General features: G+C 33.9%; 1 protein-coding gene and 2 pseudogenes across 3 annotated transcripts; 1 reads left to right on the forward strand and 2 right to left on the reverse strand.

Annotated features, from left to right (window-relative positions):
• Positions 4,636-8,825, forward strand: LOC104739611 (MADS-box protein AGL42). Of its 3 annotated transcripts, none has more exons than XM_010460032.2 (8): positions 4,636-4,960; positions 5,050-5,267; positions 6,518-6,599; positions 6,883-6,944; positions 7,498-7,597; positions 7,860-7,901; positions 8,008-8,049; positions 8,511-8,825. In XM_010460032.2, exons 2-8 carry the CDS (start codon positions 5,086-5,088, stop codon positions 8,625-8,627), a joined length of 627 nt encoding a protein of 208 aa, XP_010458334.1. In that variant the 5' UTR covers positions 4,636-4,960; positions 5,050-5,085; the 3' UTR covers positions 8,628-8,825. The 3 variants fall into 3 exon arrangements, 2 of the variants coding, with proteins under 2 accessions (XP_010458334.1, XP_010458343.1); XM_010460041.2 differs by having other exon boundaries at positions 5,062-5,267; XR_002035807.1 differs by lacking the exons at positions 6,883-6,944; positions 8,511-8,825 and having other exon boundaries at positions 4,639-4,960.
• Positions 20,662-23,334, reverse strand: LOC104739624 (annotated as a pseudogene).
• Positions 25,818-26,871, reverse strand: LOC104756972 (annotated as a pseudogene).

Here is a 27,527-nt window from a genome sequence, read left to right on the forward strand (position 1 = left end):
TTACCTTCCATCAATTGTTTGAAGGTTTTGGTCTTGGTGGTTGCATCTCTGAGGTAATCTTAAATTCATTTTTTTTTTTACTTTCATATGATTATATCAGCTGAGGAGATAAAACTTACACATTTCTGTGTATGCAGGCAAAGTTTGAAGCAAAGAAAATTTGGGTTATGTTGTTGTTCTTCTCACTCACGGCACCAGTAGGGATCGGAATTGGTATTGGAGTGTCAGAGATTTACAATGAGAATAGTCCAATGGCCCTAAAAGTGTCTGGTTTTCTTAACGCTGCAGCTGCTGGAATCTTGATTTACATGGCCCTTGTTGATTTGGTAGCTCCACTTTTCATGAACCACAAAGCTCAGAGTAGTATGAAGATACAAGTATTTTGTAGCTTATCTCTTGTTGTTGGTGCTGGTTTGATGTCGCTTATAGCTTTGTGGGCTTGAATAAGTTTTAGTGTGTGTTTTTTTCAGTATTTTTTCAGATTTTGTAGAACAAAGAAATAGTATTTGGATTTTTGATTAAAAACTCAGTCAATTCGTGGCAAGATACTATCAGCTCTTGACTAAGTTATGAGGTTAGAATGTAAATAAATAAAATCCTAAGTCTAATGGTGCCTCATAAAGTAGAGCGAAACTTTGACCATTTTGTGGGACAACAGCAAATGACTCCCCAACCTGCAAAAACTGGAAGTAAGAAAGAGATTTGTCAACAAGCTACTCAAAAATTGGATAATTTGTAATGAATATGACTCTCACAAGTCACAACTTTGGCTCTTCATAAAAGCATAAACCAAAAAGAGATCAAATTCTCATCAAAACGATCCGTTTTCATCTTCTGGATATTCATGGAATAACCCCTTCATACAGGATATGCCATTTTACAAGTTTTTATTCCAATTCTTCCACTTCCGTAATCACCAGTATACATTTTAAATATCTTGAGACAACCAAAAAAAAAGCCTAGATTCTTTTATTTTTCGTTATGAAAATATCATGCTAGCATATCCTGTAAAATGCTTCGTTAGTAGAGACATGCCTTTGAACTTGGGTGGGTAAAAAACATATTTGGTTGATTTCTTCCACTTCCATAAGCAGTCTACATACTCTTTTAATTATATTGAGACAATAAAAGGACTAGATTCGTTGCTTTTTCATGGAAAAAATCATTCTAGTGCTCGCCGCATATGAAAACATGAAAGTGTGTGTAGATGTATAATACATATGCAAAGTAAAATGCTTCATTAGTAGAGACATACACGCTTTCGAACCTGGGTGGGTATTAAAAAAAAAACACATACACACACATCCTTGAATGGCTTCATTATGAAGCGAAATAATGAGAGAACAAGAGAAGCATCATCATAAAAAGGCAACACTTCAAAAAGAAACAAAAATGGAGATGGATATCCATGGGAATAACCCATTAAAGCATCTTCTTCTTTTTTTCTCAAATCACTCAAATGTCAAAAAGTCACCTTTATTATCAAAACTTGTATATATATAAACTGAGCCATGAGTCCATTAATAACCAACCAACCTTCTCTGAACGCAAAACACAAGATGGAGAAGGAGAAGTTATTACAATAAGCGGAGAAGTAATAGGGCATCTTTCTATTGGCAGGCGACTCTGTCGATTTGCCTTTGTTTTTTGTTTTGCATTGTTCTTTTGGCTATTGGCTATGTCACTTGCCAAAGGAGAGTTGCCCTGTCACTGCTTCCGCTTAAACACACAAATCCGAATCAGAGATTGATGAATCTATCATAGTAAGTTTTCACTTTGCTTTTATGCTTTACATTTTCACGTGGAAACACTTTGCATTTTTTGTTCTTCCGGTAAATATAAAATATACACAGATCGTTCATGGTTATTCTCTCTAGGCTACACACTCGTGGCTATTGCAGTAGTATGTTTATAGCATTTGTTTTTCACATTGAATCTTTGACATGAACTATTCATTCATCAAGGATCTAAACCATTGTTTTTTATGAAGTTAAACCCCCAATTTCGATCACGATTGTTTTGATCTATCTTGTTTCTTCAGTGCAGATATTGTATTAATGTTCCAAGAACGTACCAGTATCATCCCTATTGGATTAGCGTAGATAATATCCAGATGTAAACTGAGACGAACATGAACTGGTGAATGTCTCCGATCAGCAGTAATTTAGCTTGAAGCGTAAACGTTACGTTTAGTTGGAAACTCTCTTTGGGCTTTTGTTACAATCTTTTATCTAAATGGGCCTATGTTTTTTTCTTAATGCATATAGATAATGGGCCTTTTGGGCTTTACGTAATCAGAAATTGGATGGAGAAAAAACTTAAACTCAAATATTTCATACAACTGTTTGAGCGTCTCTCTTGAGCTAATGAAAAAAGAATAATTGAAACTAGGAACAGCGAATATTTCCAAAATGTTTCGAAAAAAAATTTCAAGATGTGTAAAGTATGACTTATCGCTCAACGAAATTATATACTAATTCTGTTGGGAAACAGTAAGTAATGGAGGAAGTGAAACGAATCAATGCAAGACACGTGAGAAAGCCCACTGACATGTATTGTACGATGATGTCGATGCCAACTTCGACGACACTGTTTCCTTATTGGCGTTCCACTTTTTCGATACTGTTTTCTCCATTACTTAAATAATAATAGCAAAAAATGGATTTTGATCACCAAAAACAAAATAGAAAAGAGGACAACAGTGTTATTTTCTTAAATCATAACCATTATTAATCCATTAAGATATTGACACGACCAGACTCTCCAGTTCCTCCTATATACTACTTTTTTTTCCTTTCTGTTAACGTCTCTGTTCACTAGGAACTACTACTAGTCATAATACAGATCTCATACCGTGGTCAAGAATTTCAAATTTCGGTTCTTTATTTCCAAACTATATGCATTTTACAAATTACAACTTCAACTTGTGTTGCTTCTGTAAACCTAAAGCTTCCGGATAATCCCTAAAGATTTTGCTCTAATGGCCATGATCCAAATTAGTATCAGCATGATGATGATAACATCAAAACCTTCCAGCCTCATCATGATTCTTAAAACCATCTTTCCTTTTTTTTTCCGGCTGGCATGTCTTTCCACGCAGTCTTGACACAAGTTGTCATGATCATGTCTATGATCTAAAATTTAGAAACATTGGTTTTATATGCTTTAATGCTTACAACATAATTTTGAGACAAAAAAAAAAATATGAAATATGATAGAAATGGGTTTGTGAGCAATATATTTTCGCTAGCTGTGAGCTTTGTCGAGAAATGGGTTTGTTATTAATAATTCTCTAAATTTTGATTCAATCACTAAACCTTTTAAACTAATTCCCACTAACCATATAATTATACATTTCTCTTGTAATGACGACATTGTTAGAAGTTCAAACCCAAAGAATTATTTTATTCATATTGCTCACATAGTCCATACTCCATCGCTCTTTCTCTCTCCCAAAATTTCCTATTTTAGAGGCGACTTTCCAAAATTTGTAGTTCTTTCTTTCCTCGTTCATTTTGCCAAAACAAGGTAAAGAATATGTTTATTCGTAGTCGTAGACCATAAGGCAGAAGCCACATCACATGAATCCTTTCCTAATGCTTAATATCTTTTTTATATTTTTAAGTTATATCTCGTACGGACATTATTATAATGCAACATTTTGAACCTGCCACGATTGTCTTTTTCTCAATTATTTATCAAAAAGTTGAAATACTATAATCGGTTCACCAGTTGTCCCAACAAAAAAAAGACTATAATCGGTTCACAAGTACAATTATTTGCTCTTTTCCCCCGTCGTTTTAAGCGCCGAATATTAATGTTCATATTTATGTTTAGTAGCTTGAGGGCGAAATATCGAATAAAAATACACTTTTAAGTTTAACTAATTAATGTAGTAACTATTTCCTTCAATTACCTTTATACTATAGTATGTAATCACAATATTTTTTGTTGAAATTTGATACACATAGATAACCAAGAAACATAATGCATTCAATAGTATCTAATTAAAACAATAGTCTCTTTTTTTGAACAACAAGACAATATTCTAAAGTAGCACTCATAACCTCCGGGGGCCAATCTCAGATTCTCAGTCCTATCGCGATTTTGGCGTCCCCATACTGTGGTTATAAGAAGAATTTCGAAAGAACAGAAGATCATAATGATCTTCTTATAACCGTTCCATAGTTCCATAGCAAACATTCCTCACAACGACAATGATAAATTGATAACGATGAACCATATATAGGTAATACTTTGAAGACAATTAACCCCAAAAAAAAAACAGATTTCTTAACTATATGTTAGGAAAAAAACAGTCACTAAGCAGTTTCGTGTAACTTCGTATTTTTCTTTTCTAACTATATCTTCTTGTAAACATTGTAAGGTAGTGAATAAGTTCAGAAGTAAAAAAATGGTTAATATCATATAATTTTGCTGACAAACATATCAATTGATATACTCCAATATGGAGTTCAGACATAGATGAAATAAAAATAAGAAATATCCTGTTTCTTGTTTTGGCATCTAATTATCCTTATGTATGTGGCGAGGAGCAGATATGGACACAAATTAGAAATATTCTACACATTACATTTTTATTATTATCAAGAACAAAAATTAAAAAAATAAGAATGGCATCATTTTATTGTGTGACCCATGACAAAAAGAAAAGAAATAAAAACTTGCCCCTTCCTTCTCTCACAGATCATTCTAGGGTTCCTGACAAAAAAACCAAATACCTTTTTCTCTTTCCATTTTTGTAGAATATCTATCAGCTCTTTCTTCTCCTCCCCAACCAAAGTCTCTTCTTTGTGTAATCCGTCCAAAAATCTTTCGCAATGATCTTTTCCTAATTAATTAAGAAGTTCTTGATTTAAACCTTGTACCCTCTCTTCACAAACGAGCTTATCTCTTCTTCAATTTTCTCTGCCGACATTTAATTACTCTCCCCTTTCTGGTGAGATCCCTCTCTATTTATCTCTCTTTTATGACTCTGGTTATTATGTTAACCGGTCAATGGCTGATTTAGGGTTTTAATCTTTACAGATCTTGTGGCAGAAAAAGGTCAAAAAAGAAGAAAAAATGGTGAGAGGAAAGATAGAGATGAAGAAAATAGAAAACGCGACGAGTAGACAAGTGACTTTCTCAAAAAGAAGAAATGGTTTGTTGAAGAAAGCTTATGAGCTCTCAGTGCTCTGTGATGCTCAAGTCTCCCTCATCATCTTCTCTCAGAGAGGAAGGCTTTATGAATTCTCTAGCTCTGAGTATGTGTTCTTAATTTTAATTTCTTCTTGATTCTTTTTATTAAATTTTTCTTTTACTTTTTCGTACTTTTTTTGGGGGGTTAATTAGGCTTTTAGGTCATGTGTTTGTGTCTGGTCTGATTTTTTTTTCTGAATCGTAATTGACTAAAGCAAACTTCTTAGATTTTGGTACTTGAGAGATTCGATCCTTGTCTGAATCCTAAAGATTTCTTTCTTCTCTTCCCCCTATTAATATAATTTCAATTTTCTATATTATCATATTATTTCATAATTAATTGGTTAGAAATCTAGACAAACTCTGATATATACCTGAACTTTCCATCCAAACTAAATAGTGAGAGTTTATATATTGATATATATGTGTGTCTAGGGTTTCCAAATTCTTGAAAGTATTAACAGAAAACAACATCGGAACTAGCTCTAAATAGGACTTAATTATACTATCATTTAGATAATTATTTGGTGTGATCCGTACCAAGTTGCACATATTTTTACCAATTTATTTGGTGATAAGATTAAAAAAAAAAGGTTTACTTTTTCGTGCCCCTAGTTAGGTTGTGTACTATCGTTTTTGGTTTTCGCCATGTCTTTATTTGGGCACTACTTTTGTAGCCATAGTAATTATACTTGCTCTTTCTTCGTTGATTCAGGTGTGCAGTGCATACATAGAACCCTGTCTATATATATATGCCTGGATATATACTTGTTTGTCACTACTAATATATACAGTATTCTATATTTATCAAAAAAGAAGCCAATCTAAGATTATAAAATGCATCCCACTTAATGTTTAACACATTTACATCTCTAAGCTGGTGCTATATATAGTCAATGTTGGATCGGCGTAGCTATAAAGTTGTGATATTTTTTTCTGTACTAATTGTATATATTTGTATATATCGTTGGTTTTGCAATTGGATTAATGGTAGATTCAATTATTTGATGTTAGGCAAATGAAATTGCCAAAAAAGTTGGAGAAAAAGGCATGGTAATTCATAGGGCATGGGTTTAAATAGTTACCTATAGAGATATTACCCGTCAGCTAAAAGATATTGTAGTACATTTTAGGACTAGTTAAGTCAAGTAACTTATAATTTTTTTCAGTCAAGTAAACTTTTCATATCTCGTCGCTGTAAAATGTACCTCTTATTTTAAATATAATAAATTTAGTTAGAGATTCAACAAAGAAATTACGAAGATAAGTACATGAATTCGAATCTGAAAAGATATATATGTCTATGTTTGATCAGTATGAAGAAGACGATCGAACGCTACCGCAAGTACACAAAAGATCATGAAACCAGCAATCACGACTCAGAAATTTACATACAGGTTTGTTACCAAACAATTTGATTTTTTTACTTGGTAAAAGTAAAATTTCATACTTAACTTTACATGCCGTTGATTCTTTGACTTTTCAACCAAGTCTTGAGAGATCAAAACTACACATTACAAAATAAATGATGCGGTTTTATATAATATGTTCAAAAGTCTATTAGAATCGATGGTCACATAGATTTTAGCAGTTTATAGTGGCCATATATACAACGATTACGTATTGATCTATTTTACTTCTCTTTTGCGTCCTATCATTTCAATTGTGGACGAAATGTAGCAATTAAAGCAAGAAGCAAGCCACATGATAACAAAGATTGACCTCCTTGAGGTTCACAAACGGTATATATCATGTCTTAATTATAAACTTTGTTTTCCTTTTCTTTTTGTTGCTAGCTATTCTAAATCTTGATTATTATAATTAATATTTTTAACATTTACGTTAATGTTTGTGTTTTATATAAACCCTTATTTATAGTTAAACTTTTTGACCAAAAAAATATTTATTAATAGACTTAATTTTGGACTTTTTGTTAGCATTTTAGGAAAATAGCTTAATAAAATTTGAAGCTTTAAAATAATTTTTTGTTTCCAGATGTTAAGGTAAATATAATCAAAGACCAAACTATAGTAACATTAGTAATGTATTTGTTAGTGATTTCCTCTTTAACAGTTTATTGAAAACTCAATATTTTTTACTACGTACTTTATTAGCATGTTTTCCGATTACTCTAAATTTATTCAAGAGATAGTATCGAAAAGAATCTTATTACGCTCTGCATGATGAATTCTCGGACGATGAATCCAAAAATCTATCTTTGATCTCAGATATGTGAACAATTTTGGAGATTTTACAAAATTAGTTATGAATTCTCTTTTGCGTTTGTATATATAGGAAGCTGTTGGGACAAGGAATTGCTTCTTGTTCTCTAGAAGACCTTCAGGAAATCGATAGTCAACTCCAAAAAAGTCTAGGCAAGGTGCGAGCAAGAAAGGTATATATATACTTCATCACTATATATTACTAAGATGATATAAGGTAAATATGCAATATACATGATGACAATAATTATAATATCCATCTCAATCATCTAGTTATGTATAGTACTCATTTAGATAAGAACCTACAAAACGAATTTTTTAACGATTAAGTGACAATCAATATACGATAACATTGATCAAGACATGTCTGTATTTTATATATTAGTGTTGTTATCATGGTACTGAGAAAAGGTTGTAAAAATGTTTTATATATAGGCTCAGTTGTTCAAGGAGCAGGTGGAGAATCTAAAAGCAAAGGTTTGATATATATTTTTAAAGTTTAACATATAGTATATGGTACATGTATATATATTTAATTAGCTTTGTATAAAATGGCGAGAGACTGTCGGTTTTAATATTTCAGGAGAAACAATTGTTAGAAGAGAACGTCAAATTACATCAAAAGGTGATCCATCTTTCTTTCTATTTTACATATTTAATATATACCTTTATACTCACATAATTAGAAATATATATATACATACGGATACTAGTTCACCCTGAAAATTACATATGTAATGAATTGCTAATGTTTTAATATGCTGAAAATATTACCAAAAGACCTCTTATTGGGTTTACTGATTGATAGTTTAAATGATAAATTCAATATTTTAATATAGATCAATATCACACGGGTTTGTTCGTTAAAATTTGGATCTAGTTCTTTTCTTATGAAATATATCATTAGTTTTACGGATTTCAAAGTAAGAATGTGTTTGTTTATTTTGTTTCGTCTACAATTTTTTGGAATAAAAAAGAAAGAAAACAGTACGCATAATCTAGATGTCATTTTATCCTTTTCCCTAGAGATAAAAATCATATATTTTGTGGTTGATGAAATTGCAATCTATCTATGTTTATGAACAGAATGTTATAGATACATGGAGAGGATCGAATGAACACCAAGAGAAATACAGAGTTATAGATCTGAATTTGGATGTTCAAACTGATTTATTCATCGGTTTGCCAGATAGAAACTGCTAGTAACATTTTATTTTTATGTTTATTTATTTATCATGAAATTTGCAAAATCATTCAATAAATTGTGCCATAATGATTTGGGATAATATCTCTCTTTAGTATAGTTGTTGTAATTCTAGTCCTTACATATAATTAAAGAGAGTAGTATGTATCTATACATTCAAAATCCTTCAGCTAATTGTGAGGTATGATATTATATAACTCGAAGCTCATATTCGTACTTGGAATGTCTGGTCATCATCCAAGATCCAAAAGACCAAAACCAATTCTATTAGGCCGAAGGTTTTATTAACATCTCAACTATTCGCACTTGTTAACATAGGTGAAACACTTTTTTTTGGTTAACTTTTGTCAACTAAAAAATGAAAAGAGGCTGAATTATGCCATTCTTTTCTAAACTACTTTTACTGCTCATTGTCTCAACTTTAAAGCTTTCTTGTTCATCAAGTTATGGGCTCCAAGCGGCCCAACAAGTATCTAATGGATTAAATTAATACTATTTTCTGGCCGGATCTGATACACAGGCACAGCCAACCAACCACTCACTGATCACCTACCCGTCTTTGTTTCAGCTAACTCGTTTTGGGGATCTGATAAACATAGACATGCATATTAGTATATTACATAGGGTTATATTACTTCATTTCATTATATTAGTATTCTACTAAATGTATAGAAGATAAATGCATCAGGTCACGGTTAGCTACTTATTCTGCTGTATTTGAATTTTGAAATCCACTAACTTCGACCGTTGAATTCTGTAAGAATACTTTTATTCATTTAGATACTCTTTAATTATAATTAAGTATATATATGTGGAGAACATATTATTGCAGCCGTAGGTTTGGGATTATCGTATTCTACAGCTCTGACGATATGTATGTAGTTCTTTAATTTTTCTTCTCAATAACGGTAAATTTACCTTCTAGACAAAAGGAAAAATTTATCGATTACGAAATTAATTACATGTATTAATTATTTCATTGTTATACTTTTGGTTGTACTTGTGTATATGAGGATACATCGAAGTGTTTAATAATTACATTCTCGTACCGTACGTACATAGGTTAGAGGAGCCATGCATTTGCATTTGCATTTGCATATGACTGACTGGTTCGTTTTTATAGTTGTTCTAGGACTTTACATAGTATGCTTTCTAACTTTACACTTTTTCCTGATCTTCTGTAAATCCTTTTCAGTTTTCTCTTGGACTATTATAAATATATAAAACCAATGTGTAATAGGTAGGCACTTACACTTAATTTTTTTTATTACTAGAAAAAGAAAAGTGTAAATTGGAACAAAGGTAAATTATTCTCTTTTCTCAAAAGGGTCGCCTAACTGCAATTTCCCTTCTTAATAATACGAGAGGGAATATAAATATCTAAGAGAAACGTAAAATCTAGCTTTTGTAATCGGAAAATATTATCAAAAGGTTAACTGTAAGTACTTTAGATTTATGCAAACCTAAGTGTATATATTTAGTATTTTTTTCCCAGTAGTAAAATTTATTAATTGAATCCCAGACATAGTACTACTACATCTATACTTTTTTAGATGTTTATTAATTAAATAATTTTCCTTCCTAATCCAAGATTTTCTTTTCAACAAGTATGCCACTATACAGAACCTTTCATTTAAACATATATAAAACGAAACTCTTAAGTTTTAATTTAATAGGAGGGATTAGTTGTTCAAAAAGAAAAATGTTTAATATACAGTAATTATTTAAAAAATGCCAGTACGAAATAGTCCATTTTCATGAACAAGTTATAGTAAATTCATGTCAATATTTTTCCACAAATCCATTGTAACGGTAAAATTAATAGAATTGCACTACAACAAATACGGTAGAAGACGTCACTTTTTCTAAGTCATTTTCAAAACCGACGTTAAAAATTAAATTGGGAAGGGATTTAGCGTCAGTTACTAAACCGACTTCAATTTTAAGTTTTTAATAACATAAAATAACTTAACATATATTTCTTCCTTAACAAAACGAATAAGTTTCATTAAAATAGTGAGTTGTGTGGATCGATCCAGAGGAACTCATACTATTTTATCTCTGATTCGGTAAAAGCTCGAAATTCTGAAACTTCTATGGAGTTCTTCGTACTTTTACATCTCCGATTAGTTCAAATTGATAATCTCCATCGACATTCAAATCCCTAGACGGAAAACTATATCTCAATTCGATCCCAGGTTTGCTTTCTCTTTCTCTGAGAGTACTCTTCTATAATCGATTGAGATGCATTTGATAATTTGATTCTGGTTCTGATGAATAACTTGGATTGTAACGGTAAGGGATAGATAGTTTTGTAGAATTTTTTTTGGGTAGGATTTCATAAATCGTAAGTAGAAGGTAAGGTTTTGATTAGATTTCTATTTTGAAGAATTTTTCAATCATGAATATTACTTCTGGTTGAGATATTTGCAGGAATCATGAGAAAATTGATAATATTGAGAGTTAGTGATTCGAATAGATGGTATATCACTTGATTTTACTGTTCTGTTTGCACAAGTTAGTGTATTGATTCATTGTTGTGGGCAAATGAATCCAAAATCAGGAATGGAGAACAAGTTTAGCGACTCAGAGCTCTACCACACCCAAAAATTCTCAAGACTGGTTATGAAAAATAACTTTTTGTTGCAGGTCTTGAATTTTGAGTGCTTATGAGAATAGTTGTGTTGCAGGTCCTGAGATATGGTCATCTGTTATATAAGGTGACTACCAAAAGATCATATTGAAGTAGAGGACACAAAGATTATCAAAAGGTTAGCCTTAACCATTATTCTCTTCCACTTATTGAGTAACTATATTACATTGAACATATAAACACCAACAACAGGTTGGGATCACTTCACAAAAACTAAATACTATATAGTTTAGTTATACTGATACAGCCCTTGATTCTAGTTCTACAATCTTGTTATTTCTCTAGGACTATTCATAAGTAGCTAGGGAAAGTGAACAATGGTGCTTCTCTATTGAACTTTGCTCCCTTAATGATTTCTTTTTCGTTTACACTCCATAGTTTGAAGTAAGAATCTTTTAAGAGTCCACTACATCCGTCATATTGATACATTAGCAAACAATGATGTTGTTTTTGTTACTTTCCAGTTACTGATTATGTTGGCTATATTAGAAGAGTTGGTCTTCGTTGGCATTTCTATGGAAGGTTGAGAAGAATGTCTGGACTCTAGAGTATCTTCATGATGGGGTAATTTACTAAAACTATCCACCAGTTTAATGCGTATCTAGAAAACATATCTTCAGAACCCATGTTCATGTTCAATTAAATTCATTCTAGGATGTCCATCCTATAATCCACAAAGATCAAATCATCCAAGAAACAAGTTGATGGTGGGTCATTGTCAATCCATGAGAGCTTAGGTAAATGTATCTTCACTCTCCTTGAAATCTCTGTCTAAACCACCCCACCCCGACTCCGAGTTTTGCTCATGGTGGATTGTCTTTTACTTCATGTTGCTGACTTTGGACTATAATGAAGAACATGCTACCAACATCAAAGGTGAAAGGACATCTGGTTATCTCAATTCCGAAGATGTTTCGAGCAGATAACTCATTCACCAAGAAAGGAGATATTTATGGTTCTGGGCTTTACTCTATGGAGTTTTTGAGTTGGTAAATGTATCTATAATATTATGTTTATGTTTTGTAAGACAGTGACAAAATTACATTTTGTATTTTGATCAATAGATATCTAGAATGATTTATATGAATCGGCTTTTACAATTTTTTTTGTTGAACCACATTTGTATTGTTTTTAATAAATAATCAGTATAAAAAGAAAATAAATAATGCATACTTGCGTCGGTTTTATATTTGACCCAAAGCTGAAGATTTAACGTCAAACTAAAACCAATGCTAAAGTGAGAAGAACCGACGTTATTCTTTTGACGTTAAATATAACGTCACTTCTTTAAGTGACGCTAAATGCTAAACTAAAAAATTTAGCGTCACTTAAAGAAGTGACGTTATATTTAACATCAGTCGATGTTACGTCGTTTAACAAAATGACGTTAAATTATTAACATCAGTTTAGTACCGACGTTAAGTATATAAACAAATGACGTTACAATCCGTGTTTCTTGTAGTGTTGGAATACTAGTTTTGCTACGCCCTACATAACGTAACTTCAGTTTTTTAGCCAAATTTTATCGTTGGGTATGTGGTTGTGTTCGAATAAAGGAAGAATGTTTTTTTCTCTTCTAGTTATACGCACATTATACATTTTCATATTGAAACATGTGTAGGACTTTATAATAATCAGCTTTCAAATGTCAATTTCTGATTCTTCAAACTCATATACTGTGGATAATATACTCCTTAGGAAAACATTTCTTCACGTTTACTTGATTTCGTTTTTATAAATTTAACATTATCCGGAAATACCGTACCTTGAAAGAGTACTCTAGGACACTTCAAATTTACACTATGCAAAATCACATTCTCGAAAATATATATGCTAAATATAAAAATAATCCAACAGTAGACTATTTTATGTTGCTTATTTAATATATCTCGAATATGTTCATAGATTTACCAACATAACATTTAAATTCCAACAAACTGGGTAATCAATTAATATTCGCAAGAAAAGATGCAAAGAGATTAACTAATTAATATGAACATCAATTAATAGATGTTGGTCAACCCTATCAATAACGGTTAGTAAAAGAAGATCATACAGATTATATATAAAATATATTCATGACCCATGTGACTTTGGCTCTGATCTTATAATTTTTGCTGCCTATTTTTGAATCTCCCGCTCAACGGTCGACAGATTAGTTGGACACCTAAGCTACGACAAATATAATATGATCATATGATAACGTCTATACACACGCATACAACAGACATTTAAATGTGGAAATCTGATGATACGATCGATCCAGAGCATTTTGTTATATGTACTTGATGATAAATGTGAAACTTTGGATATATATATATATACCAGCCTGTTATAAGTTGAGTCATCGATCTTGTTTGCTGATAAATTAATAATCTTTTATTTCAAAAAGTTAATTAGTTGTGTGCTGGAATTATATGTATGTTGTGATTTTTTCCTTTCTTTTATATATAAGATATTCAGAACTTCGTCAAAAGTAATAAACGATAAAATGTTTCAATTTGAGAGGTAACTGATGAGATTTCAATGCTGAAATTTATGTTGATAGTGTGAGTTTGTAACTGTCAAATGAATTCTATAATGATTTAAGTTTGTATGTCCAATACAAGTAGATTTAATTTACAATCTCGGCTCTAGCTTAGTAAGAAAGAATTAAAAACACAAGAATGTTTATAAGAATGACTCTCTTATATTAGCTTAAAGAAACTGACTCAAAACTTTAAGCTTTCTCTCACAATCTCTCTATCTTAATCTCTCAAGCTCATAGGTTTACCACAACTTTGGCAACTCTATATTTATAGAGATTAGAGATAATTCCTAATACAAATTATAATTGTGTTTAGATAACTCCTAAACTTTAGCTAATCCTATTCCTTTTAGGGAAACCATTACTCGGTAGGATTAGGATAGACTTTGACTTAATCTCTCTTCTTCTTCAAGCTTATCCCAACAATCTCCCCTCTAAGCTTGAAATCCTTCCTTGACATGCTGTGAACTCCAATATGATTTCTCATTTCCTTGAATCTGTTCTTATCAAGTGCTTTGGTCAGAATGTCAGCTTTCTGTTCAACTCCTGGGACATGTAACACCTCAACCTGTCCATTTTCAACACATTCCCGTATAAAGTGATAACGCCGGTGAATGTGTTTACTGCGACCGTGGAAGACAGGATTCTTAGTAAGTGCAATAGCAGATTTGTTGTCGACTTGTATTAACACCCTTTCACAAGTGGTTCCAACGATTTCAGCAAAGAGTTCTTGAAGCCAAATAGCTTGTTTAGCAGCCTCTGTTGCCGCAATGAATTCAGCTTCGCATGAGGACAAGGCCACCACTTGTTGTTTTTGCGAACACCAAGTGATAGGACAATCGTTGAAATAAAAGACATGACCGGCTGTGCTTCTTCCATCATCAACATCCACTCCATGGCTACTGTCACTATATCCGACTAAACCAGTTTGATCTCCTTTCTTGAAATGAAGTCCGAAATCAAGTGTTCCACGAAGATATCTCAGAACTTGTTTCAACGCAGCTCCATGTGATTCTCTAGGCTCCAATAGATATCGACTCAGAATCCCTACAGCATATGAAAGATCAGGCCGAGTGTGAAGTAAATACCTTAAGCAACCAATATTCTTTCGATACACTCGTTCATCAATTCGTCGAGGATCCTCTGTTTTAGAAAGAACCAAACCAGTCTCCATTGGTATAAGAACAGAGTTACACTCGTTCATTCCTGCCTCTGTTAAGATCTTCTTCGCATATCTCTCTTGTTTTAACCAAATCCCATCAGCTCCTTGGAAAACTTCGATTCCCAGATAGTAAGTGAGTTTTCCCAAGTTACTCATTTCAAATCGTCCACCCATCTCTTTCTTGAAGTCAAGTATCAGCCCAAGACTCGAACCAGTGACAAGTAGATCGTCCACGTAGACTGCTACGATGAGAAGTTGATCATTGTATCGTTTCCTATACAGAGATGGCTCTTTGGTACACCGTTCAAAGTTTAAGTCCCCAAGAATAATGTTTAGCTTGATGTTCCAAGCACGAGGTGCTTGTTTAAGCCCGTAGAGCGCCTTGTGCAATTTGTAGACCTTCTCTTCACAGTTCTTAACAACAAATCCCTCTGGCTGTCGAACATAAACATCCTCTCTTAAATCACCATGAAGAAAAGCTGTCTTCACATCTAAGTGGTGAATCTCCCACCCTCTTGAAGCAGCTAAAGAGATAATGAAACGAATTGTTTCAATTCTAGCAACAGGAGCAAAAACCTCGTCAAAATCTATCCCATGCCTCTGAACATATCCTTTTGCGATAAGCCTCGCTTTATATTTGTTAATGCTGTTGTCCACATTACGTTTTAGTTTAAAAACCCACTTCAAACCAATAGGCTTGACTCCAAATGGTAAATCGACTAGACTCCAAGTCTTATTCTTCGTTATCGAACTAATTTCTTCTTCGCAAGCATCTCTCCACACCTTTAACTCGCTTGCTTCTCTAAAATTACAGGGTTCTCCATTAGCCACCAACAGAAGATTCTCTCCTTCAATGTCTGCTAACAATACATAGTCATTCAGGTAACTAGGTCTCTTCACTTGTCTTGCTGATTGTCGTAAAACCAGTGGCTGCTGCAACTGTTGGTCCGTAACAGGGTTCTGCGACAACACAGAGGACTCATGTGTCTGTTCTTGTTCTTCTGCAGTTTCGGTTTCAGATTCTGTAGCTTCATCATCTCCAAGAACATCACCATTATTTCCTCCATTTTCTTCATTCTCCTCTGTTTCGTTTATAGTGTCTGCAGTTTCTCTCACCCCATTATTACCAAACTCACCAAAACTGAGAGTAAACGAGCCTGATTCTGCAGATTCTTCTTGAGACTTATTCCACTTCCAGCTTCGATTCTCTTCATACACAACATCCCTACTGACTGTGATTTTCCGGTATGTAGGGTCAAGAAGTCGATATGCCTTGGAGCATGGTTCTGTTCCAAGGTACACAAGCATTTTCGATCTATCATCGAGTTTCTTGAGATGTGCATTCTCTATCTTAGCATAGGCAACACAGCCAAATACTCTAAGATGCTCTACATTCGGTTTCCTCTTCTTAAAACATTCGTATGGCGTCTGAAACACCAAACTTCGTGTTCCAACCCTGTTGATGATGTAGGTCGCATGCCTCACCGCTTCTCCCCATAGGTAATTGGGCATGTTCATATGCTTCAGCAGACTCCTAGTCATCTCAAGCAGTGTCCTATTCCGCCTCTCGACCACACCGTTTTGTTGCGGTGTATAGGGTGCGGTGAAGTGCCTGTTGATGCCTTCTTTCTCACAGAAACTCAGAAACTCTTGAGACATGAACTCACCTCCCCTGTCTGTTCTGAATGTTTTGATCATAACTCCAGACTCTTGTTCAACTACTGCTTTAAATGCTTTGAATTTTTCGAATGCCTCACTCTTCTCTTTTAAAAGAAAAGACCACATATACCGAGAATGATCATCAATCAAGACGAAAATGTACCTCTTGTGTGCAGGTGTAGATGGTGAGATTGGACCACAAAGATCTCCATGGACAAGGTCAAGAACCTGTGTTGCTCGATAAGATGTTGCTCTTGGAAAGACTTTTCTTGTCTGTTTACCAAGCAAACAGGATTCGCATATCTCCTTCTCTTTTGCCAAATTCGAAATTCCAAACACTAGTTTCTTTTCTGCCATGGTCTTGATGGTTTCAAGACTCACGTGTCCTAGGCGTTCATGCCACAGATTCGAATCATTAGAAGCCACAAGTTGCAGGTACTTAGTACTGTCGACTTCCAATACTACTTTGTAGAGTCTGTTCCTCGACCTTAATGTTTTTAACAGCAAGTTTCCTACTCGATCATACAAGGTGAGACAACCTCCTTTCATCCTGACCTCACAACCGGCTTCAGTAGCTTGTCCTAAGCTAATGATGTTGCTTTTGAGGTTTGGTATGTAATAGACATTCTGCAACACCTTACGCTCTCCAGTTTTAGTAATAAACACGATCGAACCTTTACCTTTTATGTCAATATGTGAGTCATCGCCAAAACGAACTCTCCCTGTGACCATAGTGTCAATTCTGCTGAACCATGCTTGATTTCCAGTCATATGATTACTGGCACCATTGTCCAGATACCAAGTATTGTCTGAGCAATCTTCATACTTCTTTAGCTGCATATTTTTCTCATTGAGAAATACCACCTCATGCATCATAAGAGACTCTGCTTCTTGTGTGTTATCCTCATCTTCCTTCTCCAAAGTTTCTTGTGCTTTGATTAGTTTGAGGAGACGATCAGGGCAGTTAGATGCATAATGTCCAACCTTGTCACACCTATAACAAGTAATTCTCGACTTGTCTCTTGGTTGGAAACCAGAACGTCCTTGACCTCTGCCTCTCCCACGGTAAGAACCTCTTCCTCCTCTGCCTCCCTCATAGTTGAATTCATAGGACTGTGAATCCGAATTTGCATACATGAGCTTACTCTGATTATCTTGTGAATCTTCTTCCTCTGCGATCCGTTCTTCGTAAGTCTTTAACCTCCCAACAATGTCTTCAAACGTTGTTGTCTTCAGATCAAGAACCTGCTCAAGTGCTGCAATGATGTGTATGTATTTCTTTCTCGGTAAACTTTTCAAGAATTTCTTCACAATTTTAGTTTCTTCAATGGTTTCTCCCAATGATGCAGATTTTGTGGAGATCTCTGCGAGTTTACCGACAAAGTTGTCAATAGTATCTGTCTCTTTCATCTTTAGCCTGTCGAATTCAGCCATGAGAGTCTGCAGTTTTGCTTCCTTTACTCGATCAGCTCCAAGATTTCTTGCTTTGATCGAGTCCCATACCCCTTTAGCAGTAATCTGATCACCAACTTGCAGAATCATCGACTCTGGTATGGACTGAAACAAGAGAGCTCTTGCAAGGTCATTCTTCTCCGGTTCTGTTGTTCCAGGATCGATTGCTTCCCAAACTTTGTGGACACGCAGAGCAACATTCATCCTCATAGCCCAAACCGTATAGTTGATAGGGGTTAGCATCGGACATTGTATCGATGAAGGTACGTTCTCTTTTGGTTTGATGCTAGTCTCGGTTATTTCACTCATGTTTCAAATACCGAACCTGGAGGCTCTGATACCAAATCTAGCTTAGTAAGAAAGAATTAAGAACACAAGAATGTTTATAAGAATGACTCTCTTATATTAGCTTAAAGAAACTGACTCAAAACTTTAAGCTTTCTCTCACAATCTCTCTATCTTAATCTCTCAAGCTCATAGGTTTACCACAACTTTGGCAACTCTATATTTATAGAGATTAGAGATAATTCCTAATACAAATTATAATTGTGTTTAGATAACTCCTAAACTTTAGCTAATCCTAATCTTTTTAGGGAAACCATTACTCGGTAGGATTAGGATAGATTTTGACTTAATCTCTCTTCTTCTTCAAGCTTATCCCAACATCGGCCACCGTAACTCCGTAACCAAACACAAAACAAAACAGTAGTTTCATTGTCATGCAATATAATTTCAACAAACTATGTATTATATGAATTCTAAATTGCATGAATGGTGTCTTCATTACGACAGATGTAGCTTTAATCTTCACGTAAATGTCTCGGGTCCATGCAAAAATCTATCTTTCGTATTGTCTTTTTACTACTTTACAAGGTTCCCTGCACCTTTTTAATTACTTTTCTTTTTCTTTTTTTCTTTTCTTTTTTCTTATGTATATATATGTAAGAGATATATTCTTCTCTTACACTCCGTTACTATAATTATTTTGGACAATCGTCAGAATTATTTAAGCTCTCTGAGATGCACAAACTCTCATGACATGATAATAAGAACAAAGATACATAATAAGATTCCTCTTGAAATTTACGTACGTTTTTGTACCCATCGTCAACGTCATAATCGTCAAATGCTTTTGAAAATTTGTTGTGCCTGTATATTATTCTTTTTTATTATAACTTCACAATCTTGATTTTACCATCGTTTCGATACGTTTAGCATCTTAAGAAAACATGAGGTTGGGAAACAAATGACATAGTCCACACTAAGAGACTAATAACAATTTAACATATGAATTATGTATTCTAGGGAAATTATGACATACATTATAAAGCAGTAAATTATTAATATATCATCATTCGCCACATTAAATATCATAATTAATCAGTTGATCAAATAGAGTACGTAAAATCAGGCTTATCGCTGATTTAATATTTCATCAAGATGGTTCAATAACTATATAAGTGTCATGTGTTCAATTAATTTTAGAAAAATTGGAATATTTTTGTCACATTTCATAACTATAGTGTCATGTTCCGTTTGGAGTGAATAATTCTTTCTGCAAAAATGCGCGATGTGTGTCACATCGTCAGAGAGGGTACATAATTATAATGGGTATTCTGAAAAACTTTATTATGGTATGCTCGACAGTTTCATTTATATATTTTGTGAAATTAAAGTGTATGGATCATTGTATAATTTGTTTTTTTTAAAAAAAATCTTGGATGCTATTGTCCAAAATAGTTTATTTTGTTGCTTTGTTATGACAAATAATGAATATAATTACATACAAATACACATGAGATCATAACACTCATCACACTCTTCACAAACACCTTTACTTCTAAAGTACTCCGATGAAGACTCTGCACCACACCGACATTTAAATATGCAATCAGAATTCACAAAATAAAATATATTATCTGGTAATCAAACCATTATGGTCTTTAAACACTAAACAATTCTAAGATAGAATTCAAAATTCATGTCGAACTGTAAACAAAAAAAAAGTTGAAAATTCACACAAAGAGACAACATATAGAATAAGGCTAATATGGCAACAAAAACAAAAATTCAAACAAACAAATTAAATGTTTTGGGCCCAAAATTATTTCACTTCTCCTATCCTATGACCCCCAAAATAGTATATGCTTCTCTAGTTGGTGTGTATAGTATTCAAACCTAGATGTACAACGATATGATTTCAAATATTTCCAATAGACCCCCATAATTCATTTTTGACTGTTGATTCAGTGTCATCAAGTGCGTGAAAAATAAAAAAACACTTGTATTGACACATCTTTATCTTAACCAAAAACAGCCTGCCAACAACAACATCAAATGATCATTCAAAAAAAGATATTAAAAACAAAAAGAGTCATGAATATGAATACTATTCTTTAGTCTACATAGCATATGCAAAACCCATGGGATGTTGGAATAGACGGGGGACAAAAACATCTGTGAGATTGACACATCTATCTATCTCTCTACCAAAAAGCTCCATTACGGTCCACACCACTCTCTTCACTTTTTCAAAAAAAGAATATATAAATTTTAATTTTATTTATTTTATATAACGGCTACAAAAGTATTTGAAAATTAATATAAATAAATAGTCTTAAAAAAAAAAAAACCTATACAAAGAAGAACCAGTAAATGTCTGCCATGTGGAATACTTCTTTTATCCACGTGGAAGTCTCAATCTCCTTGAGAACGAGTCGTGGTGGGACCCCACTTTTGAAGAGTATCTCGTCACGTGAACTCCCCACGTGCCACTGACATCATCGTTACGCTTGAGCGGCGCCGTTTTGGTCATCCACGTGGTAAAGTAATCCGTCGTCGTTTCGGTCACGAGTGTTTCAAAGATTCCTCTCTCAATCTCCGTGACGATTCCTTCTCCGTCCTCTTCAAACGCCGACTCGATCTCCGGGAAATCTCCGGCGACTAGAGCGTCGATGTCTTCTAAAACCAAACACTTTGCTAAAGGGAACCTCTCGATTCTCCGAGATAACTCGTCGATGAGCTCCGAACCTTTTAGATTCCTCTGTGACTGAGCAGAGTAACGACACACCCAAGGTTTAAGGTTGAAGTGTGGTTTTAAGATATCGGCGAGGATCTCGTCGGCTAAGTGGAAGAGTAGCTTTCTGTTGCATCGGAGAGAGAGATTCTCCGGTGAGCTTCTTCTACTAGGTTTGGTTGATGTAACAGCGAAATGTTCGAGGAAGTAGAAGATTGATGGATCGAGTGGGTGTGAAGGAGAGAACCATTTAGCGTATGAGATTGGTGTGTCTCTGTCGATGTTCTTCTTAGTGTTCTTGTTATGTACTCTAACTCGCCGCCGGCGATTGGTGCAATGTGGGGTTGTTGTGATTGGCTCGCAAAACTAGGCAACTCTGTTGTTGATGATGATGCTCTGTTTCTTGGTGTTTGTGTTTCTCTGAGCTTTACGTTTGACTGCCAAAATAATAAATAAATAAATATTTAAACTTTGGATAAGGGTTTTTTTATTTCTAAGAGAGAGAGTTGTATTACCGATTTGTGATGAGGTGATGAATCTTTCTTCTTGATGGTGGATACACTAGTGAAGTTGATGAGATGATTAATGGACAAAGGTGTCTTTTTGTTGGAAGATTTGTCTCCTTGAATGAGAAGAAGACCATTGTTGTTCTTGTTACTTGTTGTTGTTGTTGGTGGTCGAACAAACGGCTCTTCTTGCATTGTCTGTGGCGGTTTCACTAATCTCGACTTGAAATTCTCTGGTTTCTTGCATTTCTTTGTAGAATTCCTCTGTTTTACTTGCTCTGTTCCTTGTGGCTCTTCTTGCACTGTTGGTAACCTGTTCTTGTCTTGACCCTTCACTGTTGTTGTTTCCAGATTCTTGGAAGCGACATTATTTGTTTGTTTTGTTTTGGGGATCTCCGTTAGTCCCAGTCTCGGGGATGAATCATGAGTGATGATTGTGATCTTAGAAGATGCTTTCTTGGAGTCATGAGTCTCTTCTCTTGATTGTTGTTCTTTGTTGGTGATATCAGTTCCCATTCTTCTCCGTCGGCTTACGTTCTCCTTTAACTGCATCACTATCTGTCTAGCGTACTCACGTGGACTCCGATTCTCTTTATCTTCGTGTATCTTCATCTCTTTCACCCTCGTGAGCTTCACATTGTTAATACCAGACAACACGTTGTTGTTGTTGTTGTTGTTGTTGTTGTTGTTGTTGTTGTTGTTGTTGTTGTTGTTGTTGTTGTCTCTGAGATGAAGTGAAGAACGTTGGTGTTCGTAGGAGCAGTTGACGTCAACGGATCGTCTCCCGAGTGAAATCCTCGGAGTCTCGGGAAGAGAACGTGTGCCTCCGTCTATAGAGTTTCTTTGGAGAGAGTAATGTCTGTGTTTCTTGGAGTGAGAAGATCTTGTTGTTGTCTTTAGATCGATTAAGGTAGAAGAAGATGAAGAAGATGGAGTAGGAGATGATGATCTGTAATTGTCAGGAACAAGATCAAGACCCATGAGTCTAGCAACCAAAGTTGGTGTCTTTATGCTCGGAGAATATGATTCAGTTGATGTAACTGATGATCTTGCTTGTGGTTTGGTCTTGATTTTGATACCCATCTGTAAAAATTATGATTATGGTCAAAAAGGAAGAAACTTTTTAGTAACCCAAGAAGCTTATATTAAAAAAAACAGAGTTGGATAGATAAGTTTTTTATTATTCACTTACAGAGATATTTAGATTTCCATCTTTTCTGGTTGGTGAAGATGTAGTCTCCTCCTCCGTTGATTCGAAGCTGTTTCTTGGAGCATCTACACCTGAATTTGATTTATTATTGTAACAGAGAATCAGATTATGTAATGTAAAATAAGTTTGAAAGAAGTAATGAGAAGATGGTTAGTACCTTTAGGAAGATGAAGATGGTGGTGGTTAATAGGAAACTGTAAATGTTGAAGATCGAAAATGTTGTTGAACACAGCACTCATACAACCAGCCGCCGTTGCAGTATTCTCGGCGAGAGTTGATGGTGGTGGCGGCGGTGGTGGTGTTTTGATTTCTTCTTTCTTTGACTTGCTTGAGGATTTCTTCTTCCCTCCGCCGAGCCAGGACCAGTCTCTTCCCATTTTTGTATTTTTTTTTACCGTTTTAAGAATGAGCTCTGTAGTCTCTGAGAGTTGTTGAACTGGTTTTGTGTGTGACTTGAGGAGGAAGAAGTAGAAATATGAAGAAGTAAAAAAAATTATATAGCTGAAGCTGAGAGAGAAAGTGGATCCATGAGATTGAGACCGTATAAATAAATACGTAAATAATATTTTTCGTAGGCTTTTTTTTTTTTCGTCAACTATATTTTCGTAGAGTTTTAATTAGGAGAGATTTGTCAAATGAAAAATCAATGAATATTTTGAAAAAAATAAATAAAGAAAAGGCTATTTCTAATGAAAATAAGAAAAATGTTTTTAGTTATAAAAGGCAAGTAGGGGCCCTGCAGGTTTTGGCGTCTTTGAAATATACGTAAATGTTTAGTATTCCGTCGGTATCACATGATGTATATATTTATGTTGGAAGACTATAAATTACATATCTAGCTCGACCATGACATGAGTAGTGCAATATATAATTACATGCAGCTTGAACCGCGTTATACTTCAAAATTTTCAAAATGTGTGTCCGTTTTTATTTTGACAACGACACAGTGACACAGTTTTGTTTTGTATTTTTGTTAGCAGTCTTACCGATCATAAATATATCTTTCGCTGTTAGTCTATATCACTCACAAGTAACAATTATAAAAAAAGAAATGGACCATATTCTACAATAACTTGCATATTTCGGAGTTTATATATATATATTTTTTCTTAATCATGTAAAAAGAAAATAATAATATATATAGTTACAACTTACACAAACAATGTCAGACTCTCGCAACTACACCACCACTGTTTTATAAAAGAATCCACAAACATTAATTTATTCAAAAGCTCAAACTACAATAAGATTCGTACACAAACTCCATGGCGGTGTTACCAAACAAACAGCGAGGGGATCTTCAATCGTGACCCTTATGTTTCAAACCATGACGTCTTCCTCCTCCTCCCTTTCAAATTTTTATCCTTAAATTCATTTTGACTTGATTTCTCATAATTTAATATCCAGTGATCATTAAACAAGTACAATATTTATGATCTTATCCATCAATAAATGTGATGTGAAAAAATCAGTACTTAGATGGTATAGTACGACTACTACTCTACTTATTCACATTGACCCAAATGACCGTTGTTTGGTCATCACTCGTATGTATTTAATATGCGACAGTTCTATTCATACTGATTGATACATATATCATTTATTCGTCCTTAGATTGTATGTATGTATGTATAAACAGTAAAATAACTTCAGCTAGCAGTGAAAGTAAAAACAAAAACAGCCCATATATGTAGTGCGCATGTACTACTAAAGAATGATACATTGTGTACAATGTATATTAATAAAGGGAGAGTAGAGACTGGACCATAACATGGTATTATTTAAGTGAATGTAGCCAATACGAATCACATGAATTTTTTTTTTTTTAATATAGGTATGGTCATTGTACGTCCCACGTTAGAGTTGTCCTTGTAATTAAAACAAAGCAAAAAACAAAGAACAGAGAAAAGGACTGAATTTTTTTTCAAAAGATTGTGCTTAAAGCAAACAAGACGAAGAAGAGGAGGAAAGAGCCAATGAGATCAATTGTCTCTCCAGTCTCATACTAATTAGGTAAGATCTCAGTTTACGTTCCTGGAATTTTCCAGTCTCTATAAACATGCATCATTGCAACATCCTGCAATATTGCTATCATCTATAAAAAAAAAAAGGACCACAACTTCTATATATGGACCATTTTAGATATGTTTTCGCCAAGATTCCTTCCTAGTGGTAATCACCAATTCAAATCACATCAATTTATATATAGTATTTGTTATTTTCTTATCTTATAAAAATCCAACGGTGAATTAGTATTCTGATTGTTTGGTTTTGAAAACAAATGCAATGATTGTTTGTGATACCGTATTTACAATTAAATGCCGAGTGAGCGAAATCGTAAGAACGTAATAATTTGCAGAGTGGAAAGAAAAGTTCAAAGAGGAATTAATGTTGTTGTATCATATATTTTTTCCGTATTGCAGAGTGGCAACATTAATGTGCTACTAAATCAACAGAGTAGCTTCTATAAGGAGTAGGTCCATATTCTAATAATGAAACATAACTCTTGCAGAATTGAATATATTTCATGTAAATGTCTCCTCTTTGAGTCTATGTCTTAACTGTTGTGCCCACAAGCTGTTTCTTCCAAATCAGTAAGTTAATTTATTTCAAGATTTGGTTAGAAATTGGCATTGTTTTAACTCAAACTTAATATTAAAGATAGTGAAAATTGCTATAAGTTGGAATCGTTACAAGTTTTAAGAACTTGGTTAGATCGACATTGATACAATTCCAGGAAACGTAAAAACGTACCAATGTATGGAGTTAATAAGTTCTTTGAAAGATACATGACTTAAGTTCTGGAGACATAAACGGCAGTAATGATCCCCCCCTCCCAGGGAAATTGTTTTTATGAGACAACAACGTGCTTCAAAATTACAATTACAACTTCTGTTGTATTGAACCCAAATATTAAGTAGGCCCATAAGGTATATATAAAGCCCATTTTTGTTTTTGTTTATATTAGCTAGGTTTTTTTTTTTTTTTCGGCAAATCAAATATATTATATCATTAAGAGTTTTACAAAATACATGAATCATTCTTATACAACCATTGACACAAATAAAGAAAATTAAACTTAATTTCGGTAAAAGAGTGGAATTGACCATGCTTGCCAATCGGAAGCCTTATAGGCTAACAGAAAAAGCTGTTATATCTCTCTTTCACAACTCGTAATTGGCTATCATCGTATAGACGAAACTCCAAAATGCTTTTTGCATTACTTTTATTAAAATAAAAAACAGAATTGTTGCTTCAAATGACTCTTGTGTTTTGAAACTCAATACGATATGCTGAAATCGCCTTACGCAACGTTACCAATTAATGACCATGAACACCCTTTTCACAGAAGTAGAATTTTCCAACTGAGGGAAAGAGATAACATCACGATCACAAACACCCGCCGTCCTTTGCCTTCCCATCACGCTCACATCTCGTTTGGGCTTAGGTTTATACCAAAGACAAATTAATTTAATAAAATAAAGAACTCGTGTCGGTAGAAGAAAGACTTCCGTCCATGAAAAGTTATCACCATCACCATTCTCAAAGAAAGTTTCCACCTTGAATGTAGAACTATATATTTCACAACTTATGAAATATTTCAACCAGGGTAATAAGGAAGCATCACGTTGATCACCATCATCTGACATCGTTATTGTAAGATCACAAATTTTGATTCCATCCAGTTGACTGATTCCTCCATTGATTCCAGGATCAAAAACCCATGTAGAACTTCCATACCATTGGGTAAGAGGACATTCACCGGTTAATACCTGGAAACTCCACCGGTAGCGAGCGAACACTCCAGAAACAAACTTTCTATAAAGAAAGACATCACGATTCCTTTGAATCGATATTATATGAAAGGAACAACAATAGATATGAGATAAATCTGTTATATTGATTAGTGAAATTCCAATGAACTGACAGATGAACCAAATCAAGGATGGATCCAATGACGCGGCCAGAGTCTGTTAACTAGATGATGGACTCAGTCCCTGAAACACCATCGACGCAAAGAGGCAACTTGCGTGGATTTGATAATCTCGATTTGCCATTTTAATTACTGAAAATCTAAAACTGTATAGTACTTAGATGAAGTACAAACAACTGATTAAAACAAGCAACGGTGGCCGACGCCGGAGAAGCCGACGCCGGCCAAAAGCACTGGAAAATAGAGTTTTACTATGAAACGGTGGTAAGGGGAAAATCACCTATGGCGAGAGAGAAAAAACAGTTATTTATTCTTTATTCTTTTATTAGCTAGTTTATATCATTCCATTTCTTAAATTTCGCGTATCTCATGTATTTTTTTCGTTCAGTTTTCTCTAATAAAGTAATAAATCTTCTATTAGTGGATCGTGGAGGTGCAAACTACAGTAGAACCTCTATAAATTAATACTCTTTAAATTAATAATCGCTATAAATTAATAAATTTTTCCGGTCCCAAGTTGGGCCGGTGTAAAAAATGACATATTTCGATAAAATAATAAGATAATAAATTTTTTAGAAATCCTATGTAAAAATATAGTCCCATCAATATCATAAATTAATAAATTAAATAAACTAATATATATACATATATATCTAAGAAAATCTAGTGAGATATGACTCTTTTGTTGTTTACCTATCTAAGAAAATCTAGTGAAATATAACTCTATTGTTGTTTGCATATTCTTGAATTTGTATTTTTGTTGAAGCTCATCTCTAATCT

This window comes from Camelina sativa, chromosome 2, assembly GCF_000633955.1.
Source record: "Camelina sativa cultivar DH55 chromosome 2, Cs, whole genome shotgun sequence".
Taxonomy (NCBI): Eukaryota; Viridiplantae; Streptophyta; class Magnoliopsida; order Brassicales; family Brassicaceae; genus Camelina; species Camelina sativa.